Source organism: Mustela nigripes, chromosome 1 (assembly GCF_022355385.1).
Source record: "Mustela nigripes isolate SB6536 chromosome 1, MUSNIG.SB6536, whole genome shotgun sequence".
Taxonomy (NCBI): domain Eukaryota; kingdom Metazoa; phylum Chordata; class Mammalia; order Carnivora; family Mustelidae; genus Mustela; species Mustela nigripes.
The window spans coordinates 214,048,646-214,072,733 of NC_081557.1; the positions used below are offsets into that span (position 1 = coordinate 214,048,646).

General features: G+C 42.5%; 1 protein-coding gene across 1 annotated transcript in view; it reads left to right on the forward strand.

The window, feature by feature from the left end:
• Positions 1-301: 301 nt before the first annotated feature.
• CD38 (CD38 molecule) overlaps positions 302-24,088 on the forward strand; it is a 50,735-nt gene continuing 26,948 nt past the window's right edge. Inside the window, exon 1 of the mRNA XM_059381220.1 lies at positions 302-694. Within this exon, the coding sequence (XP_059237203.1) occupies positions 447-694 (248 nt within the window). The 5' untranslated portion in view covers positions 302-446. The remainder of the gene's footprint in view (positions 695-24,088) is intronic.

The following is a 24,088-nucleotide window of genomic DNA, read 5'->3' on the forward strand; positions in this document are numbered from 1 at the left end:
CAGGCAGCAGACACTGCTTGTAGGCATGTGCCCAGGTAGCCAGCTTTGACACTTTGCAGGATCAGCGGTGGCTAAAGTGTAAAGTACAAGGCTGATAAAGGGAGCTGGCCGGAGAAGTACAAAGAAATATTGTCGGTTTTCCCAACACCTGCGGAGAACCCTTAAGGCAGCGGCTTTTCCCTGGAAATGCAAAGTCTGATTAGGAAGCTGGCTGTGAGCGGCTGTAGTAGTTGAGGTCTTTCAAGTTCTTTAAGTCTTTATTGGTCGGCGGGCCTGGGAACTTTGCAGGAGTGGGTGGGGGGTGGGAAAGGAAGCCGAGAAAAGGCGAGTGCAAGATAAAGGGAAGTGCAGTTTCCGAACCGGGCTAACTCTTTTCTCTCTGCCTGAGCGGTGTCTGGCGGGTCACTCCTCCAACTTCGCCCGGCCGACCTCCTCAGTGGACCCCAATGGCCAACCACAGATGCGGTTCAGTGTCTGAGGAGGAACCCTGCTGCGACATTTCCAAGAAAACCAAGATCTGTCTCTGCGTCTTTTTTGGTCTCCTGGTCGCGGTGATCATCGCGGTGCCGGTCGGTATCCTGATGTGGCGCCATCCGCTCCAGGAGTGGAAGGGGAAGGGCACCACTGCCCATTTTTACGAGATCCTCCTGGGACGGTGCTACACTTATACTCAAATCGTGCGACCTGAGCTGGGGTGAGTCGGCGTCCGTGGCGCGCGGCTGGGCGCGGCTGGGCACAGCTGGGCACAGCTGGGCACAGCTGGGCACAGCTGGGCACCGCGCGCGAAACAAAGCATCTTCTATTCCGGGTCAGCAGAGAGCCCGCTGGCCAGCGCTGAGCATGGGGTGCTGGCCTTGCCACTCCGTGCCACTCGCCAGAGTGCTTGGAGTTGGCCCCGAGTGAGCGAGCGAGCGGAAGGGGAGCGCGATGGCTCGCTGGCTCAGCCGGCTCAGCGGCGGAACCCCTGCGGAGATGCCCACCTTCTGCGCAAGGTGCACTGAGTCGGGCGGGTCCCGAGCTACCCGCGCGAAGATAACTGGTAGGGGTGTGTGTGTGTGCGCGTGTGTGTGTCTGTCCTGGGGGATCGCTAGCGTTTTCTACTCTGAATGGGTTTTCTGTTCGCTGTCTCTGGCCCCAAAGTGCCCGGACAGTTACGGCTGACACCTGGTTAAGTGGCTTGCGGAGGCTGCAGGGGGTGGGGGAGCGTCAGGGGAGCCAGACCATTAAAGTACTTTTTTTTTTTTTTTTTTCTGTGAGTATAAAACAGTACTTCTCGCGCGCCCAGAGATATAGCGGACCAGAGAGCCCAGTAACAAAACCAAAACAATAACAACTTTTTAAAATTGAGATAAAATTCACACTGTAAGGTGCATCCGTTCGATGGATCTGTACAGACCCTGAAAAGTCTGTGGAACCTTTCCGGACGGTTCCTCGTTCCTCCTGCCAGGTAGTTCGTAATCTCCGCCAAAGGGGACCGCTCGCTTTCTTGACTCCAGTCGCAGGGTTTGGTTTCACCCAGAGAACTCACTTTTGAAGTTGTTCATAAAGGAGAACCAGCCAGAAGTAAGAGCTATTCCCCAGACTGCCCAAGGCGATCACTGGGGGCCACGGCCTGTGCTGTGAGTTTGAAATTGCACAATTAATTCCGGCTGCGAACACGGGAAAATCGCATTCCCCCGCCCCCGCCCCCGCCCGGTCCGGCGCGTTCTCAGCCCACCGATCCTAAGGAAGATAGCGGAGGTCTCGCTTGCACATTTTTCAAGGCCAAAGATTGCCAGGGTCGCTTAAGTGCTTTGTTTCCGAGTAATTAAATAGTTAATTGAGAAACCAGAAGTTGAGCCGTTCCTTCAGGTTGCACTTAAAAGTAGCAATAAAATCGAGCGCTATCTGATCTGACATGTAATGATAAATGCCGTCTTTTAATTTTCATCTTAGTGTAACAGTTCTAAAATTTTTGTTGTTGCTCAGTCATCTTTGGTAAATTTACACTGTTGGTGAGATGATCACCACGGACTTGCAAGCCAGATGCACCACAGAAGCCACATGGCTTGCTAGTGTTTGTCAGGGCACTGGCTCAGTATTAAGCACACACACTCACACACAAATATATATAGATAAAAATACAGATCTCCAGCGTACGCACGCAGGGATATGGACATGTACATACATAGGTATTTGTGTGTATGTTCAAAAATAACAGAAGAGGATATCTGTTGTTAATATTTCCTGAGCATCCTTCCAGATACGTCACAATACATGCACATAGGCGCGCTGTAGAGATGGGTTAGTAGTTAGTACGTCCTGCATGCCAGGCGCTTAAGAAATACACATTCATTGAATCCTTCACTCTTTGAGGCACTTAACTATGGCCATCCCTATTTTACATATGAACAAACTGAAGGGCAGAGTGTGAGTAAATTGTCCAGATTTGGGCTCCAGAGACGGAACTCAGCCTCTACACTATGCCTGTGCTGCTTATAGATGGTCTGTAAGTAGAGTGACCATTAAATGTATTGACCATGCATGGGACTTTTTGAAAAGAAAGGGGATGCTGTTAATTATACCGACTCAGTAGACTTAAACTAGAATATGTGATCACTTTATCCTTGGGTGGTTTAAGAGCACACACTAGGAGACCTGCTGCTTGGATTTAAGACTTGGCTCTGTCACAGTGTAATTTTGGGCAGATTACTTACTTTCTCTGTGCTGCAGTGCACTCAGCCATAAAATGGAATGAGGGTATCCACCACGTGTGGGAATTCTGAGGATCAGGAGGGACAATCCTGATAATGTAGTGAGTCATAATGCTATTGTTTTCAGAACTGCAGTATCACAGACATCTTTCAACAGTGATAAATATAGATCAAGGCCAACATCAAAATGGATAGCTAGTATTAAATTTATTGAAATCACAATCCAGTAAATCAGTCCTCCAGTGATGGAATTTATGTTGTTTCTAATTTTCTTTTAACTGATCTTTTTAATTGTTTTTTTAAAAATATATTTTTTATTTTTTTATTAACATATAATGTATTATTAGCTCCAGGGGTACAGGTCTGTGAATCACCAGGTTTACACACTTCACAGCACTCACCATAGCACCTACCTTCCCCAATGTCCATAACCCCACCCCCCTTCTCCCAACCCCCTTCCCTCCAGCAACCCTCAGTTTGCTTTGGGAGATTAAGTGCCTCTTAACGGTTTGTCTCCCTCCGGATCCCATCTTGTTTCATTTATTCTTTTCCTACTTTTCCTAACCCCCACATTGCCTCTCAACTTCCTCATATCAGGGAGATCATATGATGATTGTCTTTCTCTGATTGACTTATTTCGCTAAGCACAATACCCTTTAGTTCCATCCATGTTGTCGCCAATGGCAAGATTTCATTTCTTTTGATGGCTGCATGGTATTCCATTGTATATATATACCACATCTTCTTGATCCCTTCAGCTGATCTTGTTTTTTAATTAAGCACATGGCCTTGGAGATCTTTCAGTGTTAGTACATGTAGATTTACCACATTATTTTTAACAGCTCATGGTATCCCACCAGGTAGAGGGAACTGTTGGGACAGAAAATTAGTTACCAATTTTCAGGCCTGTTCATTCATTCAGCAGATACTTGCCGAGTATCTACTAAGTGCCAGGCAGTGATCTACTACCGACGACGCGGGAGTGGAAGACAAACTTCCCACTCAGGAAACTTTCATTCCTCTTGGGAGTCACGTGCTTCAGTGAACGTCTTTGTATATATATTTCTGTGCGCTTACAGGAGTGTTTTTGTAGGAGAGGTTTTTGGTGGTGGAATGGCTGGATCAAAGGGCGGATTGTGCATATTTTAAATTTTGATAAGAATTTCTAAATCCCTTCAAAATAACAGTACCATTTTAGGCTTCCATTACCATCTATCACAGAACATGCTTTCCATTGCTCAACAGTATCAACTTTTTTTTTTTTACTTATGAGAAAAATAGCTCCTAATTGTTCTCTGATTATCAGAGGGTGTCAGCATGTTGTATATAGTAAATGGTCACTTACATTTTTATCTGTGAATTTTCTGTTCAGACCCATGCTAATTTCCACTGAGCTGCTTATTTATTTCTTTTTAGGGCAGTTTGTTATATATTGAAGATCCTATATATGGTATTTTCTTCTTCTCTGGTCACTGTCCTTGGAATCCTTGTGATTTCTGTTGTGCAAATGACTCCCTGCCCCAGACTTGACCTTCAAGGTTATGACTCTTTGATCAATAATCTGTTTCCTTCTATGTTATTGCAAGTCTGGCATGCTGATGTCTTCTCTTCTAGTCATACCCTCTTAACATCAGAAATCTTTTCTCTGGGGCACCTGGATGGCTCAGTTGGTTAAGCTTTCCACTCTTCATTTCGGTTCAGGTTGTGATCTCAGGGTCCTCAGATGAGCCTCCGGAGTCCAGCTTCATGCTCAGCAGGGAGTCTGCTTGAGTTGCTTTCTCTCCTGCCCCCACCCCTCCCTTTGCACTTGTGCACGCACACTCTCTCTCTCTCAAATAAATAAAAATCTTTAAAAAAAACCAAAAAACAAAAAACAGTAACAATGTTCTCCGTGCCTATCCAGCCTTCATGAATAGTCTCCTTGAGGTATTTCTGAGCTCAGCCTGCCACACTCACTTCCAATCCTGATGCCACATTGTGGTAGCCAGGGCTCTCCAGGGAGACACAAAGAGGTGGGGAGAGGCAGAGATGGGGGGAGAGGAGAGGTTTATTTTAAGGCATTGGCTCCCATGCTTGTGGTGGTCAACAGGTCCAAAATCTGAAGGGCTGGGCAGACAGGCTAGAGACCTAGGAAAGAGTTGATGTTGCAGCTTGTGTCTGAAGGTTATTTGCAGACAGAAGTCTCTTTTCCTTTGGAGGGGTCAGTCTTTTCTTAAAGGCATACGGCTGGCTGATGAATGGGAACCATCATTATGGAGGGTAACATGTCTTAACTCAGAGTCCATTCATTTAAATATAACATGCACACGTGTGTGTGACCAAATATGTGGGTACCTTAGGTCCTGCCAAGTTGACATGGAGAGTGAACCATCATGCAGATGTTTTAGGTTCTCCAGAAAAAACATGTCATTTCCAGATACCACTTTCTGTGTTGGTTCTTGATTGCTGATAAACTACCCTAAACTGTGGTGATGGAAAACAACAGCCATTTAATATGTTTTACAATCATGTGTTGTCTAAGATCAGTTGGAAGGTCTTTTCACTGATGTCAGCTGTATTCATTCATCTGGGAGGTTGACTTGACTGGAACCCCCCAAACGTTGTACTTATGCAATGGTGCCTGGGTTTTGTGAGGATGGCTGGGCTTCTTTTTCTGTGTCCTCTCAGGGCCTCTCCTCAATTTCTTCAGAGCTCATAAACTCTTTAAAGTGAAGTCTGGCAGGCCTTCTTTAAAAAAAAAAAAATTCAATGCAATTAATTAACATATAATGTATTATTTGTTTTGGAGGTAGAGTTCAGTGATTCATCAGTCATATGTAACACCCAGGGCTCATCACATCCTGTGTCCTCCTGAATGCCCATCCCCCAGTTACCCCATCCCCCACCCTCTCCCTTCCAGCAACCCTCAGTTTGTTTCCTACGATTAAGAGTCTCTTATGGTTTGTCTCCCTCTCTGACTTCATCTTGTTTTATTTTGTCCGGTCTTCCCCTATGATCCTCTTCTTTTGTTTCTTAAATGCCACGTATGAGTGGGATCATATGATAATTGTCTTTCTCTGATTCTGGAGGGGCCTTCTCAAAGTTAGCTAGCACCCATAGCTAACACAGCATCCCTTCTCCCACATTCTAAAGGTTAGAACAGTCACCAGGCCTGTCCAGCTTCAAGACAGAAAACAAGCCCTACCCCATGATGAGAAGAGTAACAAAAATTTTGTGGGTGGCTTTAACCCTGTGTCTTTACATTAGCTTTTAAATGTTTATTTCCTTCTTGTCTCTTTTGTTCTTTTGTTACATCTATTGCTCTTTACACATTATTATCTTTTATTAACTAGATTTAATAATGATAGAAATCTGATACATGCCTCCTTGAATATAAGCTCATTGAGTATAGAAATTTTTTTTTAAAGATTTTATTTATTTATTTGACAGAGAGAGATCACAAGTAGGCAGAGAGGCAGACAGAGAGAGAGAGAGAGAGGAGGAAGCAGGCTCCCTGCCGAGCAGAGAGCCCGATGCGGGACTCGATCCCACGACCCTGAGATCATGACCTGAGCCGAAGGCAGTGGCTTAACCCACTGAGCCACCCAGGTGTCCCGAGTATAGAAATTTTTTATTGAGTGATAGATGTTGAGGACCTAAAATGGTGCCTGCAATATAATAAGCAAAAATAGTTCATTGAATTAAATGAATGGTATAGAAGCCAGTATATTACAAATAATAAGAAACAAACAAAGCTATAATAAATAAACTCCAACAAACTTTTCCATACCATTTCTCCCAAATCCATCAATCTCTATTTTGGCTTTTAAGGTGTTGATTTTTCTTTTATGTAAATAGCTTCTCAGTATTTCTTTGTAGATCTTAGGACTCTATTTTCATATATTCCTTTTCCTTCATTTTCCTTTTCCAAAGCCTCTGACCACCCCTAGAAGTCACTTTCTGCCAGTCTTTGAGTGTGGGTTGGCGAACATTGAAACTTGTCCCTGCTTGTTGAGCTGGGATTTTTTTAAGTTCAGCCAGGAGCATTAAATGCAGATGACACGTGGTTCTGATGTCTTAAGATCACATTCAGGAGCTGCAGTCCATCCTGAGATGGCCCTCAGCTTGTGAGACCTGAGAGACATGCAGCCATGACTCCCCAGAGGGTTAGCAGATGCCTAGTGCTCTTGATAGTGTGGGAGAGTGTCACCTGTCGGGGCAATAGTTGGGAGCAGGGGATGCAGGAAGGTGGGGCACAGTCTGCAGGAGGAAATGGAGAGCCACCACATCCAGAGATGGACTGGGTTCAGAGAGGCCCTCACTGGTACATTACGGTTCCAGGAAGCTTCTTGCCTTGGGGAATGCCAACCCTCCCCATAAATTTTGGCCATCAGTGATAGCTGCTGGCTGTTGAGGGACAGGAGTGGGCATTCCTCAGACAGCTCTCTTCATCCCTGCTCCATGCAAGTGGGGTTCCCAAAGAGAGAGACACTTTTATTCACCCCTGCACCCCTGTCATTGCTCATCACATTATAGTCCCTTAGTAGATGCTGGTTAAGCTGGACTCAGTCAGGTCCCCGTCATGCTGGTAGAAGCATAAACATACACCATGAGACACTTCATAGAGAACGTTCTGCATCCGTTTTATTCTGCTTGCTGTTGATCACAGACAGCTGTATCAGCTACACTGGGCCTGTACTGACTGTTCTTTCTGATTCTTTTTCTTCACTTCTCAATTTCTTTTGCTTCTCCTTCCTCTTCAGAATTTCTAGCAAGATTTTTCAAGGGACAGTTCTTCATTTTTACTACCCCAGGCCTCCCATTTCAGTGACTTTAGTGTTTTATTTATGTCTACTCAGTAAAATTCGTGAGTTCAAAATGTACAAGATAGCAAATTCTTGCAAACACATAGTAGAGACTCGCTGTGTGCCTGGTGCTAGGGCCACTGTGGGATGCGGGGTGGGGTGCTTCAGAGAGTCTGAAAACACCAGGCCTGGTGAACACACCAGGGTCCTGCAGGGAGGTCTGGGATGACTGGCCTGGAGACAGTATTGTGCAGGGGCAGGGTGATCTGTAATGGCACACGGCTGTGTCCATGGGCAAGAGGGGCCCTGTGGAGGGCAGAGTGGTTTCTGTTCTCTAAAACCTTTACTAGATTCTGTAGGGGGGTATAAGAGGTACTCAGCTACCCATCAAACAAGAAAATATGTGAAATGCTGTGAGTCAAGTTCCTGCACCACACCACAGAGATTCAGAAATGAGCACTACCTGCCTGATGGAGCAGAGTCAGGAAGGACCCCACGAGAGAAGTAGCATATGAGGTCTTTCTTTGATGACGGAATTTCAGCAAAGGGTTTTCTGAACAGTGTGTGTTAACCTATTCAATGAATCTGGGAGACAGATAAGCTGCTGCTCCTGGGGAAAGACTGGCCAATGGTTGGATCAAAACTCTTTATAAAGAGTATGGGACTTTGACAAGACCCTGCTGGTGAGAGGGTGAGGACCTCATGTTAGCCCACACACAATGTGGAGAGTATAAGCATGACCATATTTGAACAGGACAGGATTGTGTAGCATGTTTTCCCTGTGGGTGGTGGAATGACTTCCTGTTCAATATCTGTATTTCCAGTGAGACCCTGAACTTCATTAGGGCAGAGTCAAGTTGACAGCCTCATATTCATCTGTGTGTCCTAAGTTCTTAGGACTATGGTTGTCAGGCTTCCTTTAACCCTATGTTTCATGCTGGTGTTCTAAGGCACATCAGTGGCCAGAGTCTTAGATGCACCGGACTGAATGGGGAAGGTCAAATTGGGAAGGTGAAACTGGTTTTCCAAGGGCGGGACATGGGTGCATGGGTGTAGCTGTGATTGTATATGGGGAAGTTGGACCACAGGGCTGAGTTATCTTTGGAAGGAAGGGTGGAGTACACAGGCAAGTAAACAAAACTGCGAGGGTTGAGATGCTATCAGGACACCCGAGAGAATGTAGCTGTGGGGTAGAATCTTCTAGAAGGAAAGGCTACTTGAAAGCCCTGGGAGCACCCCAGATGGCTGAGTGGGGGAAAGCAGAGATGAGAGGAGATGGAAAAGGAAAGCTGCTACTTCTGTGTTTCACTTCAGAAGTTCCTAGAAAGGTCAGGAGCGCTGACCGCTAATGTCACGCCCATGCTTCTGGTTCTGGTATCATTATTAACAGCCGAGGGAAGTGGTGGTGTCTACCTAGAGAAAACTTTTGTTCTTTATCACAACGAACACTCACGACCTCTCTGCTTCCCCCTTTCCTCTTTGGAGAGAAAGCCCTTGGAAAATTGTTGCCAAAGTCCGCTTAGAAATTTTGAAGAGAGAATGGTTGAGAATCCATGTTTATGGGTTGTTAGCAATGTACTCGGAACCTCACATAGTTGGTTTTGTTATCAGAATCCTGTCAGAAAAGTCTCACGACACATCCTGTGGTGGAGGAAATGAAGCCCGAGAGAGGTTAAATAATTTCGCTTCTCCTGCAGTTGGTTAGAGCAGGCTGGGTAATTTGTGGGGCCCAGTGAAAATGAAAATGTGGGACCTATTGTTCAAAAAGTAGGAAAAAGCTTTTACTTTCCTCTGAGGTCTTGTCACCAGCTGGATGGTTTTCACTTGCTATTTAATGTTGAGTCCCCTTGGGCACCAGGAGTCCTGCAGGGATACAGCTGACCTTCACAAGTGCCTGGAGCTGCTCTGCACAACTTGGGACACGGGGAAGGTGCCCCTGATCCCACCCAGATGCGCTCAGCTCCTGCTGGGGTTGGGGTGTGGCAGCCTGAGAACCCATCCCAGGGAGATGTGAGCCAAGGCTTCAAGCTCCCCAGTGCAGGCTCCAGCACTCCATTGGCCTTGTCTCACAAGACACAAAGCAGATAAAATTATTAAGAATTTTTGGACAGCAACTGCAGAACATTACACTCCTGGACCTGAGCCCAGGACCCCATGTGACTGCATTGGTCAGAGGCCTGTGAAGTTGGCTTTGTAGTTAGTAAGTAGCAGAAACCCATCTCTTTCCATTCTTGGCGTCATCAGACCCATTAGACTGATGGAAAACTGAGGCATGCAGTGATTTTTGTTGTTGTTTTTGTTGCTGTTCCTAAGGACCAGAGCTGGTAAGTGGTAGAGGTGTTTTTTTTTTTTTTTTAAAGATTTTATTTATTTATTTGTCAGAGAGAGAGAGAGCGAGAGCGAGCACAGGCAGACAGAGTGGAAGGCAGAGTAAGAGGGAGAAGCAGGCTCCCTGCGGAGCAAGGAGCCCGATGTGGGACTCGATCCCAGGACGCTGGGATCATGACCTGAACCGAAGGCAGCTGCTTAACCAACTGAGCCACCCAGGCATCCCTAGAGGTGGTTTTTGAACTGACAGATGACACTGCCTAAAGCCATCACATCATAAAGCTCCAAAAGAGTGTGTTCTCAGCTCGTCTCATGCCCTCAGGCAATCCATTCCAAAGATAAGAGCATTTGTAAAGTCTCCAGATGGAGGTATGTATTACTTTCTCTGTCTCAAAGATGAGTCCTGAGGCTGCATTGTGAGGTCCTTGGGCTCCTCCTTTTAGGGAAGCAAGGTCCTAGAGCCCAGAGCTTTGTCTCTGTACTTCAGAAGCTATTATGGACTGTTAAGGTAAAGCAGCAGAATGCCCAGTCCTGCCTGGTGGCCAAGCCAGTTTCTTTGTGGCTTATCTTTCCTGTTGAGCCATCTCCTCCCAGAGCTTGGTCAGGAAAGATGTAGGGCACACTCTGCACTCCTAATCCTGTGCCTGTAGAGGGCCTTGCTGATTGATCACACTTCACTGGGTGGGCCTGGCCCAGCCTCAACATGGTCTACACAGCAGGCTGGGTAGATGCTATTGAAGGACCCCAGGTCAGAATTATACTATAGCCTATAAGTTTTAACATTCTTTTTATAACCAGCTTATGCTAACTGAGAAACTGTAGCTAGCTGACGATAGATAAGGGAGTCAGCAAGCAGCATAACAGGATAACGAATAGCGAAAATCTGTGTTTAACCCAGCTGTTTCTGGCTTCTGTATAATAATGCTTCTAATGCTTTGCTAAGAAATGAAAAATTGCTTAAACCCTCAACTCTAAGGAGCAGGAGGCTGGCTGAGGACAAAGCAAAAGCTGGCGCCTTGCACCCCCCCCTTCACCGGCTCCCCTCCATATGTGTAGCATTATAAATAGTTAACTTGCAGAGATCACAGTCCTGCAGGGTAGGAGTCTCCCTTGGTTTGCAAATGTCCTTGAGATTTACAACAAAGAAGTTACCTTACGTTTGATAGCAGGAATGTAACATTTCACCAGGAGAGACTCCCAATTGTCTTTATGTTAGGACCTCATTAAAGGGAAAATGGCCTTGGCTTGATAGTAACCCAGGCCTTCAATATCCTGATAGTGCTTTCATTCGTATGCGTGGGCTAACCGGCCAGTTCTGCTTCTGTAAGATTGCTTTGTCTGCTTTCGCGCGCGGTCCCCTGACCCAATTCACTAACGCCAAGTATGCCTGTTCAAACTGTCAACCAATCAGTTGCACCCCACCCAAAACTTGTTTGTACCTGTCTATAAAAATCCTGCACTACCCCAGCCGGGTGTGCTCAGCTAGCAGGAGCTGCTGACCACCCGCAGGCGAGCGCTGACCACCCGCAGGCGCCTGCGTAACAATAAAGAACCTCTTGCTGATTGCATCCAGTGGCAGTGTTGGATTCTTGGGTAAGGGGATCCGCGGGTCTTTCACTATCAGTTCGTTGGAGCTGTTCCAAGAGATGACATCTGTTTGTGATTCAGTGTCAGAATCATGTTGCTTGTCAGCCTAGATAGATACGTTTAAGTATTTTTTTTTTTTTTAAGTAGGCTCCACACTGGGGCCTGAACTTACGACCTGAGATCAAGACCTGAGCAGACATCAAGAGTTGGATGCTTAACTGATAGAGCCACCTGAGAGCCCCTGTTAAGTACTTTTTATCCCACCTGGGGATAGTCACCATCCATTTTCAGTCCTGGATGCTTAAGTTCAAAGGTGACTAACAAGTGAAGAGGTCGTAAGGAAGGGGCAGCAGGAGGAGAAGCTGGATCACAACATTCAAGGGGCTCGGGCAGCTTGATTTGGAGGAATTTGATGGGACAGAGTATCGGTGACCAAGTGGTCTCTACTGGTCAAGGGATAGTCCTGATGCCCGGGTGTGTATTGTGTTGCTCTCTCTATAAGGCCAACTCAAAGCCTCAGATAGCAAAAAGTCAAGAAAAACGGCCAACAGGTGCACAGTTCATCACAATTTGAGTTCATTTGTCAGAGTAGAAGTTTCAAAAAGTTAAGAGCTTGACTTTCATTAACGTACAAAATCAGTGCATGCCAAAGATTTATTTCCTCCTTTATGGAGGAATCAGTGAAATGATAAAGTCAGTATAAAGAACACCTTGGGAGCACTAAGTATTTATACATATTCAAAATAGAATATTAGTGGGGCGCCTCGGTGGCTCAGTGGTTAAGCCGCTGCCTTCCGCTCAGGTCATGATCTCAGGGTCCTGGGATCGAGTCCCGCATCGGGCCCTCTGCTCAGCAGGGAGCCTGCTTCCTCCTCTCTCTCTGCCTGCCTCTCTGCCTACTTGTGATCTCTGTCTGTCAAATAAATAAATAAAATCTTTATAAAAAATAGAATATTAGAATTAGGCTGATAGGTTAGATATAAAACTGGTTAATGTTGCACAAGTTAATTAAAAGCTATAACCTTTGGGGTATATCTTTTCTATCAGACAGAAATTATTTGCATCTTTAACCAACCACATGTATATTGTTAGCATCTAACTTCATAAACTTTGATAGTAAATAGGAAAGGCAAAGACACATTCTGCTACATGATTAAATATTTCTAGGGGCAACCTGTCAATGTTTTTGTAAGATACTGAAAGGATTCTACCCACCTTTTTGCCATATTTCCAGATGCTAAGTGTTTTTGTAACACATTTATTCAGTAAGTGTTTCTCAAGCTCCTTTTATGTCCTACAAACTCTTCTAGATCCTGGGCATATAACAGTGGACAAAATAGATTAGGTTCTTGTTTACATGGGTCTTTTATTCTAGTGGGATTGGAGTATAGTGGATAAAACAGGAAAATACACAGTATGGCAGATGGTGGAAAGTTCCTAAAAAGAGTGCTCAGCAGTAGTCTTAAGGTGTTAAGTACAATAATAGATAAGAAAGGCTTCCCTGAAAACTGACATTTTAGCAAAGATCTGTATAAGGAGGGAGAGCAAACCTAGAAACATCTGGGAGAGGCTTCTGGGCAAAAGGAAGAACAAAGACAAAGGCAAAGGGAAGCAACAAGAACACTATGATTGGATCTTCTGTTAGGGAAACGCTTTAAAAATGTTAAACTAGACAAAATAGTCAACCCCCTTTACCTAATCCCCATTGTCGATGATTAACATTCTGCTCTTAATCTATCTCCTCACTTTTCCCCCCTAAAGAACTTCATTTATTTAAACCATTTTATTTTTTATTTATTTATTTTTTAAATCATTTTATTTTTAAGATTTATTTATTTATTTGAGAGAAAGAAACAATATGGCAGGGAGGGGCAGAGGGAGAGGAAGAGAGAATCTTTTTTTTTTTTTTTTTAATTCTTTTTATTAACATATTATGTATTATCTGCCCCACGGGTACAGGTCGGTGAATTATCAGGCTTACACATTTCATAGCACTTACCATAGCACATACCCTCCCGGATGTCTATAACCCAGCCACTCTATCCCTACCCACAACACCCCCGCCCCCACCCCCAGCAGCCCTCAGTTTGTTTTGTGAGATTGAGTCTCTTCCGGTTTGTCTCCCTCGCAATCCCGTATTGCTTCATTTGGGAGGAGAGGATGTTGAAGCAGATTCTGCATCCAGATCCAGGCCAATCCCATGACCCTGAGATCGTGACTAGAGTTGAAACCAAGAGTTATATGCTTAACCAACTGTGCCACCCAGGCACCCCTATTTACTTATTTATTTTTAAAGCAGGCTCCATACACAGTGTGGAGCCCAGTGTGGGTCCTGAACTCATGACTCAAGATCAAGACCTGAGCTGAGATCAAGAGTCAGATGCTCAACCAGGTGCCCCTCCCCTAAAGTACTTTAAAAGCAAATTCCTGACTTCATATCATTTTGTCTGTCAATGCTTCAGTTTGTATCTCTAACAAAAAATAACATTAGAAAAACATATTTGACATACCATTGTCACACCTGACAAAGCTGAGACTAATTCTTCAATATTACCTGTATCCACCCTGTTTATTTTTTCATGAGTTTCTTAAAAATACAGTTTTATGATGGATTTGTTCAAATAAAAATCCACACGTTGCATGAGGCTACTTTATCCTTTAAGTAATATCTTAAAGGATATCTTAAGCATCCTTTAAAAAAAAATCTTATTTTTATGTATTCTCTGCACTCAAAAAAGGGCTCATGTTGAACTCATGACCTCAAGAGCAGGAGTCATATGCTTCATTGACTGAGCCAGCCAGGTGCCCCTCTTAAGCATCCTTTAACTCCTAGCCATTTTTCCTTCTCCATTTTTTAATGCCTGTTAATTTTGAAGAGACTGCGGAGACAGATTGGATTTGAGGGTAAGCAGGAGTGCATTCCAGAAGGAGCCATGGATTTCATCAGTTGCAGCAGGAGGGACATAATGTCACAGCACCCCGCATTTAGGGGGTTAACAGAATTGGGTATTATCTGCTTGATTCATTTATTATAAAGTTCTTCAACAACTTTTCATTTAATTAGCTTGGCACAATTCGGGGATTATTGCCAAGATCAATTATGTCCATAGGGGCTATACAATGGATATTTTATAATTTTAAGACATCTTCTGCATTTATTTACTCTGATTCATCTAAACAGAAGCCTTTCTTTCATCCAACATTTGGATGCCTTGAAATACGGTCCAAAAAGAAAGGCAGGATAGATGCTTGATTCTTTTTCTTTATTGATCAGTTTGCAGAATAATGGGTTAATGCCCTATCAACATCTAGAGATGACCAACAAGTTTCTTTCTGGTTTCAGGTCTGTAACATTAAAAAAAAATTTGTTTTTATTAACATATGGGTGCTTGGGTGGCTCAGTTGGTTAAGTGACTGCCTTCAACTCTGGTCATGATCCTGGAGTCCCGGGATCGAGTCCCACAAGGCTCCCAGCTCCACGGGGAGTCTGCTTCTCCCTCTGACCTTCTTCTTGCTCATGCTCTCTCTCTCAAATAAATAAATAAAATATTGGGGTGCCTGGGTGGCTCAGTGGATTAAGCCTCTGCTTTCGGCTCAGGTCATGATCCCAGGGTTCTGGGATCGAGCCCCGCTTTGGGCTCTCTGGTCGGTGGGGAGCCTGCTTCCTCTCTCTCTCTGCCTGCCTGCCTGCCTATTTGTGATCTCTCTCTGTCAAATAAATAAATAAAATCTTAAAAATAAATAAGTAGATAAATAAAATATTAAAAAAAATTTTAAATTAACATATAATGTATTATTAGCCCCAGGGGCACAGGTCTGTAAATCACCAGGTTTACACACTTCACAGCACTCACCATAGTGAGGTCTGTAACATTTAAAAAATAAATCACCTATGGTCATTTTTACCAAGCCATTCAACTTGGTATTCATAGTTTTTTTTTTTGAAAGGTTTTTCTTGTTGCACTTACCCATTTTAAGTACAATTTAATTAAGTTATATAATTAAAGCAACAAGTATAAGCATATTTACAAATAGATAAACCAAGTTGGGTGTGGTAGACAGCAGCCTATTAATTACGCAGAGAGAATGGATACTGTTGGTGCCTACAGGGAGTCACAGAGACAGGGGTCAGGTAAGTGTTTTGCAATAAAAATGAATTGAGATGTGGTCAGGTATTTTTTTCTTGCCATTAAGGAACAGAAAATTACCAAGACAAAGTTTTTTGTTTTTTGTTTTTTAAGTAGGCTCCACACCCAAGGTGGGGCTCAAACCCACCGCCCTGAGGTCAAGAGTTGGATGCTCTACTGACTGAGCCAGCTGGCTGCCCCAAGACAGAACAGAACAGGAAAGTGAATGAGATAAAATCAAGAGTTGATTTTGTGTACGTGGGTGTGTGTATGTGCATGCACATGTGGGTGTTTCAAGGATTCAGGGTTTGCTAGGGGAGGTAGAATTATGTTTGTGGATTTACGTAGTTGATGTGAGCGGGGATCGTCTTTTTTCAACAAAATCTCCCCAGTAAGTATCTACTGTGGAGCGTGGGGATGATGAGACTCTTGTTTTGAAGACAAAAACGTAAAAGCCGAGATCAGAAATTTGACAAATAAATGGAGCAAGAGAATATCTTTTTATTTTCCCTCTGCAGTGACTCTCACTTTTTCTAATTACAAAAATAAAACAAGCCATTGGAGGACATTGAGAAAAATACAAAAATAGAAGAATACAAAATCACTTGACCCCCAAAGTGGAATTCTAAGTAGTGAATGCCACAATTGCCCTCCCCCACCAAGATAGTAGATTCACAAAAGGAAGATAATAGAGCTGGTTAAATGAACGGTTTCAGTATACGTAATTAAAAAAAACATTATTTGACAGAGATTAGGTGCACATGCAGGGGGAGCAGGAGAGGGAGAAGCAGGATCCCTGGTGAGCAGGGAGCCCGATGTGGGGCTCGATTCCAGGACCCTCAGCATATACATTTTATAGATATAATTCAAATGTCTTTTATACTATGAAATTTAGGAAAATCACTAAGCTCGGTTTTCTACTTCTTGGTAGAATGTATCAAACATGATGCATCCACGTGGTAGAAAGTTATCTAGGTCTTTGGTCCTTGGATGTTTTGAAGCAGTAAAGTCTAATTTGAAGGGACATGAGTAATTCTCCAAGACATATTTTTACTTGGCCTCCATCTGTACTGGCCTCAATACCATTCAAATGTTACTTTTATTATGACTATCCAGCAAATATTATGGAGCCATTGCTGTGTTTGGCCCCTCATAGTTTTATTGCAAATTTCATAATAAACGTACTTACCTCATTATCTCAGTTCCTGGGCATAAGAGTTTGTTGATGAATTAACTTAACCCAGAGCAGTGTCCAAGTTAGTAATTATATCTCCTTGGGAATTCTTCAAGAGCAAAGAAAGACTGAAAACAAACAAACTGTGAGAGATCTAAAATTACAAAGGAACGTTTGAGACTTGGGTCAAAGACAGTGGATCACATTTTGGGGAACTTCCTTCCTGTTTTAGCACTTCTCTCTGGATTCAATTTTTTCAAGGTGACTTTTGAACCTCTGGATGGGAACACATCAGTTTACCACTGAAAACTGTCCTCTTTGTACTTGCCATGTCTTTTTCCTTCTTCAATATTCCTTATTCTCATGTCAGTATCTCCTCTGAATTTGTCTTTTTTTTTTTTTAACTGAAGATTTTAAATTATGAACATTTTGAACACACTGAAATGTTAGGGAATAATATTACAGATACCTATCTACATATCATACAGAGTTAACAGGTGCAACATGTTTGCTTTCGATCTTTTTTCCTAGGGTTTTTTTGCTTGCTTGTTTGCTTTTGAGTTTCAGTCTCCATGAATTTGAACTTGTAACCCTGAGATCCTGAGATCAAGACCTGAACTGAGATCAAGGGTCTGATGCTCACCAGACTGAGCCACCCAGGTGCCCCTTTTGTAGCTTTTACAGAAATAACACATGACGCTTAAAATCAAAGTCTCTATCTCCACAATTCCCTTTTCTTCTTTCTTTGGAAAGGAGGCTTGTAAACTGAGTATTTGATATTTTGGATCAATGTGATAGGAATCACGCTTTGCCAAGAGGGAAGAAGAACAAGGAAAGTCTATTTGGGTTGGGAACCAAGTGTCTGCCACATTATGTTTACCCAAACTGGTCTCCAAATTTGTGGTGTCAGCTTACTTTTCAGAAAAGGAATCTGAAGGTCCTTGTTTCTAGGCATCCTTACCATGGCTTGGAACAATTTTTGCCTAGCTCTTTGTGGCTTTAATTTTTGTTTCCCTGATTACTAACACAATTAACCATCTTTTTATGTGTTTATTGGCCATTCTAGTTTCTTCTGTGAAGAGCTTATTTTTGGTTTTTGCTTGTTTTTATGCTGAATTGTATGTCTTCTATATACATTCAAGATTTTAATTATTTTGGTCTGTTACACGGATGGCAAATATGTCCTCCCAGTCTGTGTCTTTTTTTTTTTAAAGATTTTATTTATTTATTTGACAGACTGAGAGAGATTACAAGTAGTCAGAGAGGCAGGCAGAGAGAGAGGGGAAAAAAGGCTCCCTGCTCAGCAGAGAGCCCAATACGGGGCTTGATCCCAGGACCTTGAGATCATGACCTAAGCTGAAGTCAGAGGCTTAACCCACTGAGCCACCCAGGCGCCCCCCAGTCTGTGTCTTGACTCTTGATTTTATTTGGATCCCTTGTATTGCTGATGATTTTAATGTGATTACATTAATGTGATTAATGTGTTTATCTTTTATGGCTGTGCGTTTTGTACCTTATTTAAGAACTTACTCTTTTTTTAACCAGAGGTCACAATAAAGATCACATATATTTCAAAATTTTTGAACTTTTGCCTTTTGCAATAAACTTTTTTTTATCCATTTGGAATTTGTCTCTGTGTGTGGTGTAAGGTAGGGACCGAATTTCATTTTTTCCCCACAGATGGATAATCAGTTGAGTGGATACTATATATCAAATAATCCGTCCTTTACCAGAGGCTTTATAATGCCCCTTCTATTGCACTTCAAATTCATTAGTTGGTTATGGGATTCCCTAATCTGCTTTATAATCTGTTTATCCCTAAATAATTACCACATTGTTTAAATTACTAATGTCTTGATATCCAGCATGGATGGTCCAATTTCTGTTGCTAGACATTAGTTTACATATTTTGGAAGTACTTAGAGAAACAGAATCATAGGGCGCCTGGGTGGCTCAGTTGGTTGAGGTCTGCCTTCATGATCCCAGGCTCTTGGGATCCCAGGCTCCCACCTCTAGCTCCCTGCTCAGCCGGGAGCCTGCTTCTCTCTCTTCCTCTACGCCGCACTTGTGCTTGCTCTCTCCCTCTCTCTAATATAAATAAATAAAATCTTTCTTAGAAAAGAGACAGAATCATATGCCCTGTACTCTTTTGTGTCTGGCTTCTTTAATGGCTTTGCCTTGATGTTTTAAAATTCATCCCTGTCGTGTGTATCTGCTGTAAACTGTTCCCTTTTATTGCTGCATAGTAGTCCATTGTGTGGCTGTGTACCCCAGTTTGTTCTCCATTCATCTTTTGATGGACATGTGGCTTGAATCCCCTTTTGGATATTACCAATAAAGCTCCCATGGACAGGGTTATTGTGTGGATACTGTGTTTCATTTCTCTTCGTTGAATACCCAGAATTGAAGTAGCAGAGCTACAAGCTTAAAAAGCTAATGAAGAAACTATTAAATGATTTTACAAGGTAATCGTGTGGTTTTACATGTTTACGGTCAGTGTACGAATATTCTAGTTGCTACACATTCTTACTGACAATTGGTATCGTCAGACTTTTATACCTTAGCCATTTTAATGGGTTTGTAGTGGTATTTTTATAGTGTTTTTAATTTTTCATTTCCCTCATGACTAATGATGATGTTGAACATCATCTCATAGGCTTATTGAATTAGGTTTTCACCCTGCCAAGCAGGGAGCCTGATGCAGGACTATCCCAGGACCCTGGGATCATGACCTGAGCTGAAGACAGATGCTTAACTGACTGAGCCCCCCAGGTGCCCCTGGCTCTTTAGTAAGTCTTCAAGTCAGGTAATGTAAGTCTTCCAGCTTTTCTCCTTTTGATTACTTTGGCGAGGTTGTTTGTATTTTCACATAAATTTTAGAATCATTTTTTGAATCACCGTTTGCATCCACATGGATGGAACTGGAGGGGATTATGTTAAGGAAGTCAAGCAGAGAAAGGCAATTATCCTATGGCTCCACTCATATGTGGAACATAAGCAATAGCACAGAGGACCACAGGGGAAGGGAGGGAAATCCAAAGGGGGAGAAATTAGAGAGGGAGCTGAACCATGAGAAACTCTGGACTCCGAGAAACAGTCTGGGGGTTTTGGAGGAGAGAAAGGTGGGGGAGGGGTAACAGAGTGATGGGTATTGAGGACTGCACGTACTGCGATGAGCACTGGGTTTTATACTTAACTAATGAATCATTGAGCACTGCATTAAGGATGAATTATGTACTATACAGTGGCTGACTACACATAATAAAAAATAAAAATGAATAAAAATAAAAAGTGGGTAAAATTATTTTAGAATTGTTTTGTCAATATTAACAAAGTCTGCTAAAATTTTGATTTGTGACCTGTGAAATCCACATTTCACATTTTAGCGATACATTTTAGATATTTAGATACATTTAGATACATTTTAGCGATAGTTAACATCTTGATAGGGAGCCTTCCAAGCCATGAATATGGTACACTTCTGTTTTTTCAGGCATTTAAAAATTTCTCTCAGCAATATTTTGTTTTCAGACCACTAATCTTGCATATATTTTGTTAAATTTATGACTCAATAGTTTCTATTTTGGGACTGTTACAGCTTTATTGCTATTACATCAAAGTAGAATATATATGTGTGTTTATATAATAAGTACATATGTGTATATACATGCATACATATATATAGATATAATTTGATAAATGTTTTCTTTAAAATTTTTTTATTTTTAAGCTTTTATTATGCAGTTCTCACACATTCGCAAAGGCAGAGCAAATAATGCAACAACCTCCCTTGTGCACATCATCCAGCTATGGCAGGCATCACCTGATGTCCAGCTTCCCACATCCTGGGTTCTACTGACTACAACCCTGGTGTCAGTTAACATTTTTGAAAAATGTTTTCCAGTGGTTCAAGTTTTGAATGTTGGTATTGTATCCACAATTTTTAGATAGCAACAAGTTTGACATGTTTGAGAAATAGAATAGTTTTGGCACCTAGCAGATGAAGGGCAGAAGTGAACAATTTCAGGTCAGAGGTAGTCAGAGATGACACAGTTATGAAGGCATTTGACATTTTTTCTTAAATATAGTCCAGAAAGATCCAATCTTACACAAGAGCAAGTCCTAAAGTGATACATTTCCTTAGTGACCACACATTTTATTTATGGTTATCTCCTGTTTAATAACTAATTCCCTATGGACCAAAAGCTTTGGAGGTTAGGAGTGCTGTGTGCCTTGTTTGCTGCTATTTTCTAAGAGTATACGTAATACTCTGCATGGTGCTCTGTATTAACTGGTCAAAAGAATACAAAGTATAAATAATTTTTAATATGAGTATTTTATAAGTTCATGTTTATAACATTTGGATATTACAGGAATGATAATAGATCTTGATGAACCCAAAAATTTAAGCTAAGGGATTATATAGAAGTGACTATCACAGAATGACTCAAACCTCAAGATTAACTCTATTTTCTAATCTGTTTTGCTTTATAGTTTTAGGAAAATTGTCATTCCAACAGGTGATTGATTAGTAAGGAACTGGCTTGCTTAAAATTCTAGAAGTAGCTCTTTCTGCCCACAGGTCCATCCTGTGCTTTAATAAAACCACCTTTTTGCACTTAAAAAAAAAAAAAATTCTAGGAGAAGACATGCTCAGGCTTGAGATGGGCATGAAGGGTGAGCACATAGAAAGACAGATTCAGGGGTATTGCTTTCTTAACAATACATGTATGAAATATTTAGAAATGTAGGCGTATTTTCCAAGATCTTCCCTCAAGTAAATTCACAAAATACATGATTTGACTTAAGGGCAGAAAACCAAAATCAAAACCCAAAACAAATCTAGGAATCAAAAACAAAAAGATGAGCATCCCCCGGCCCCCATTGGTTTGGAAATTAAAACAGCCCTTCTTTGGTGATGATCCAGACAATCAGTTCTCAGTCTTCATATGCCTGGACCAGTCAAGAGCATCTGATATAGTTTCTCACTTCCTCCAACTTAGTATACTTTATTCTCTTGGCTTCCAGAATACCCCATCCTCCTGCTTTTTGTCCCACACTCCAGTCTGTTGGTTTTTTTCTCCCAATTTCCTTTTTTTAAAAAAGATTTTATTTTTTTATTTGACAGACAGAGATCACAAGTAGGCAAAGAGGCAGGCGGAGAGAGAGGAGGAAGCAGGCTCACTGCTGAGCAGAGAGCCAGATGCGGGGCTCGATCCTAGGACCCTGGAATCATGACCTGAGCCAAAGGCAGAGGCTTTAACCCACTGAGCCACCCAGGTGCCCCTTTCCCAACCTCTTTTGTTGGATTGCCTCAAGGGTAAATCCTTGGTCATGTTCTCTTCTTTGTCTTTTGGGTGCTGATCTCAGATCGGTTCATGGCTTTGGTTCTCCTTAACTTTAGACTCATACATCCCTCTGATTATTCCGTAGCTTCACTGCATGTCTCATAGAAATTTCAAATCCAGCGTATTTAGAACTGAGCTGGTCAGTGCCACCTCCACCTAAGCCTTCTCCATCCCAGTTCTGGGCAACCCCATCCCATTCCAAGGCTACAAACCTTGGAATTACGATTGACTCCTTCTTTTTTTTTTTAACACCACACATCTAATCCGTTAGGAAGTGTAAGGCGAATTGGGGAATTTATCACTATTCATCGTCTTTGCTGGACCACCCTGGTGCAGATGACCACTGGTACTTGCCCAGATTCCTGGTCTATGTGCCTCCACTCTTTCCCTCATTTGGGCTGTTCTCAATGAGGCAGTCAGAGAAATCCTTTGAAATTTAAAGTAATATCATGTGCTTCCTGTGCTCCGGATCCTTGGTGACTCCTTAGTTCTGCATGAGTGGAAGCTAAATTCTGGACAATGGTTTGGGAAGCTACCTGAGTCAGCCCTCACCTATGTCTAATATCCACCTGCCTTTCTGCAGCCATGAACCACACTGGCTTCTTTACTGTTTCTTGAACATATCAGGCAATAGGGCCAGATTCATGGGATTAATGACTTCTGAACTTTATTTATTTATTTACAGCATAACAGTATTCATTATTTTTGCACCACGCAATCCGTGCCCTCTCTAATACCCACCACCTGGTTCCCCCAACCTCCCACCCCCCCCCTCCACTTCAATCCCCTCAGATTGTTTTTCAGAGTCCATAGTCTCTCATGGTTCACTTCCCCTTCCAATTTCCCCCAACTCCCTTCTCCTCTCTAACTCCCCTTGTCCTCCATGCTATTTGTTATGCTCCACAAATAAGTGAAACCATATGATAATTGACTCTCTCTGCTTGACTTATTTCACTCAGCATAATCTCTTCCAGTCCTGTCCATGTTGCTACAAAAGTTGGGTGTTCATCCTTTCTGATGGAGGCATAATACTCCATAGTGTATATGGACCACATCTTCCTTATCCATTCGTCTGTTGAAGGGCATCTTGGTTCTTTCCACAGTTTGGCGACCGTGGCCATTGCTGCTATAAACATTGGGGTACAGATGGCCCTTCTTTTCACGACATCTGTATCTTTGGGGTAAATACCCAGTAGTGCAATTGCAGGGTCATAGGGAAGTTCTATTTTTAATTTCTTGAGGAATCTCCACACTGTTCTCCAAAGAGGCTGCACCAACTTGCATTCCCACCAACAGAGTAAGAGGGTTCCCCTTTCTCCACATCCCCTCCAACACATGTTTTTTCCTGTCTTGCTAATTTTGGCCATTCTAACTGGTGTAAGGTGATACCTCAATGTGGTTTTTAATTTGAATCTCCCTGATGGCTAGCGATGATAAACATTTTTTCATGTGTCTGATAGCCATTTGTATGTCTTCATTGGAGAAGTGTCTGTTCATATCTTCTGCCCATTTTTTGATATGATTATCTGTTTTGTGTGTGTTGAGTTTGAGGAGTTCTTTATAGATCTTGGATATCAACCTCCAAACTACCAAAACTCATACAGCAATTCAGTAACGTGGCAGGATACAAAGTCAATGTATAGAAATCAGTGGCTTTCTTGTACACTAACAATGAAAATACAGAAAGGGAAATTAGAGAATAGATTCCATTTACTGTAGCACCCAGAACCATAAGATACCTGGGAATAAACCTAACCAAAGAGGTAAAGGATCTGTACTCGAAGAACTACAGAACACTCATGAAAGAAATTGAAGGAGACACAAAAAGATGGAAGACCATTCCATGCTCTTGGATCGGAAGAATAAACATTGTTAAAATGTCTATACTGCCTAGAGCAATCTATACTTTTAATGCCATTTCGATCGAAATTCCACCAGTATTCTTCAAAGAGCTGGAGCAAATAATCCAAAAATTTGTATGGAATCAGAAGAGACCCCGAATCGCTAAGGAAATGTTGAAAAACAAAAATAAAACTGGGGGCATCAC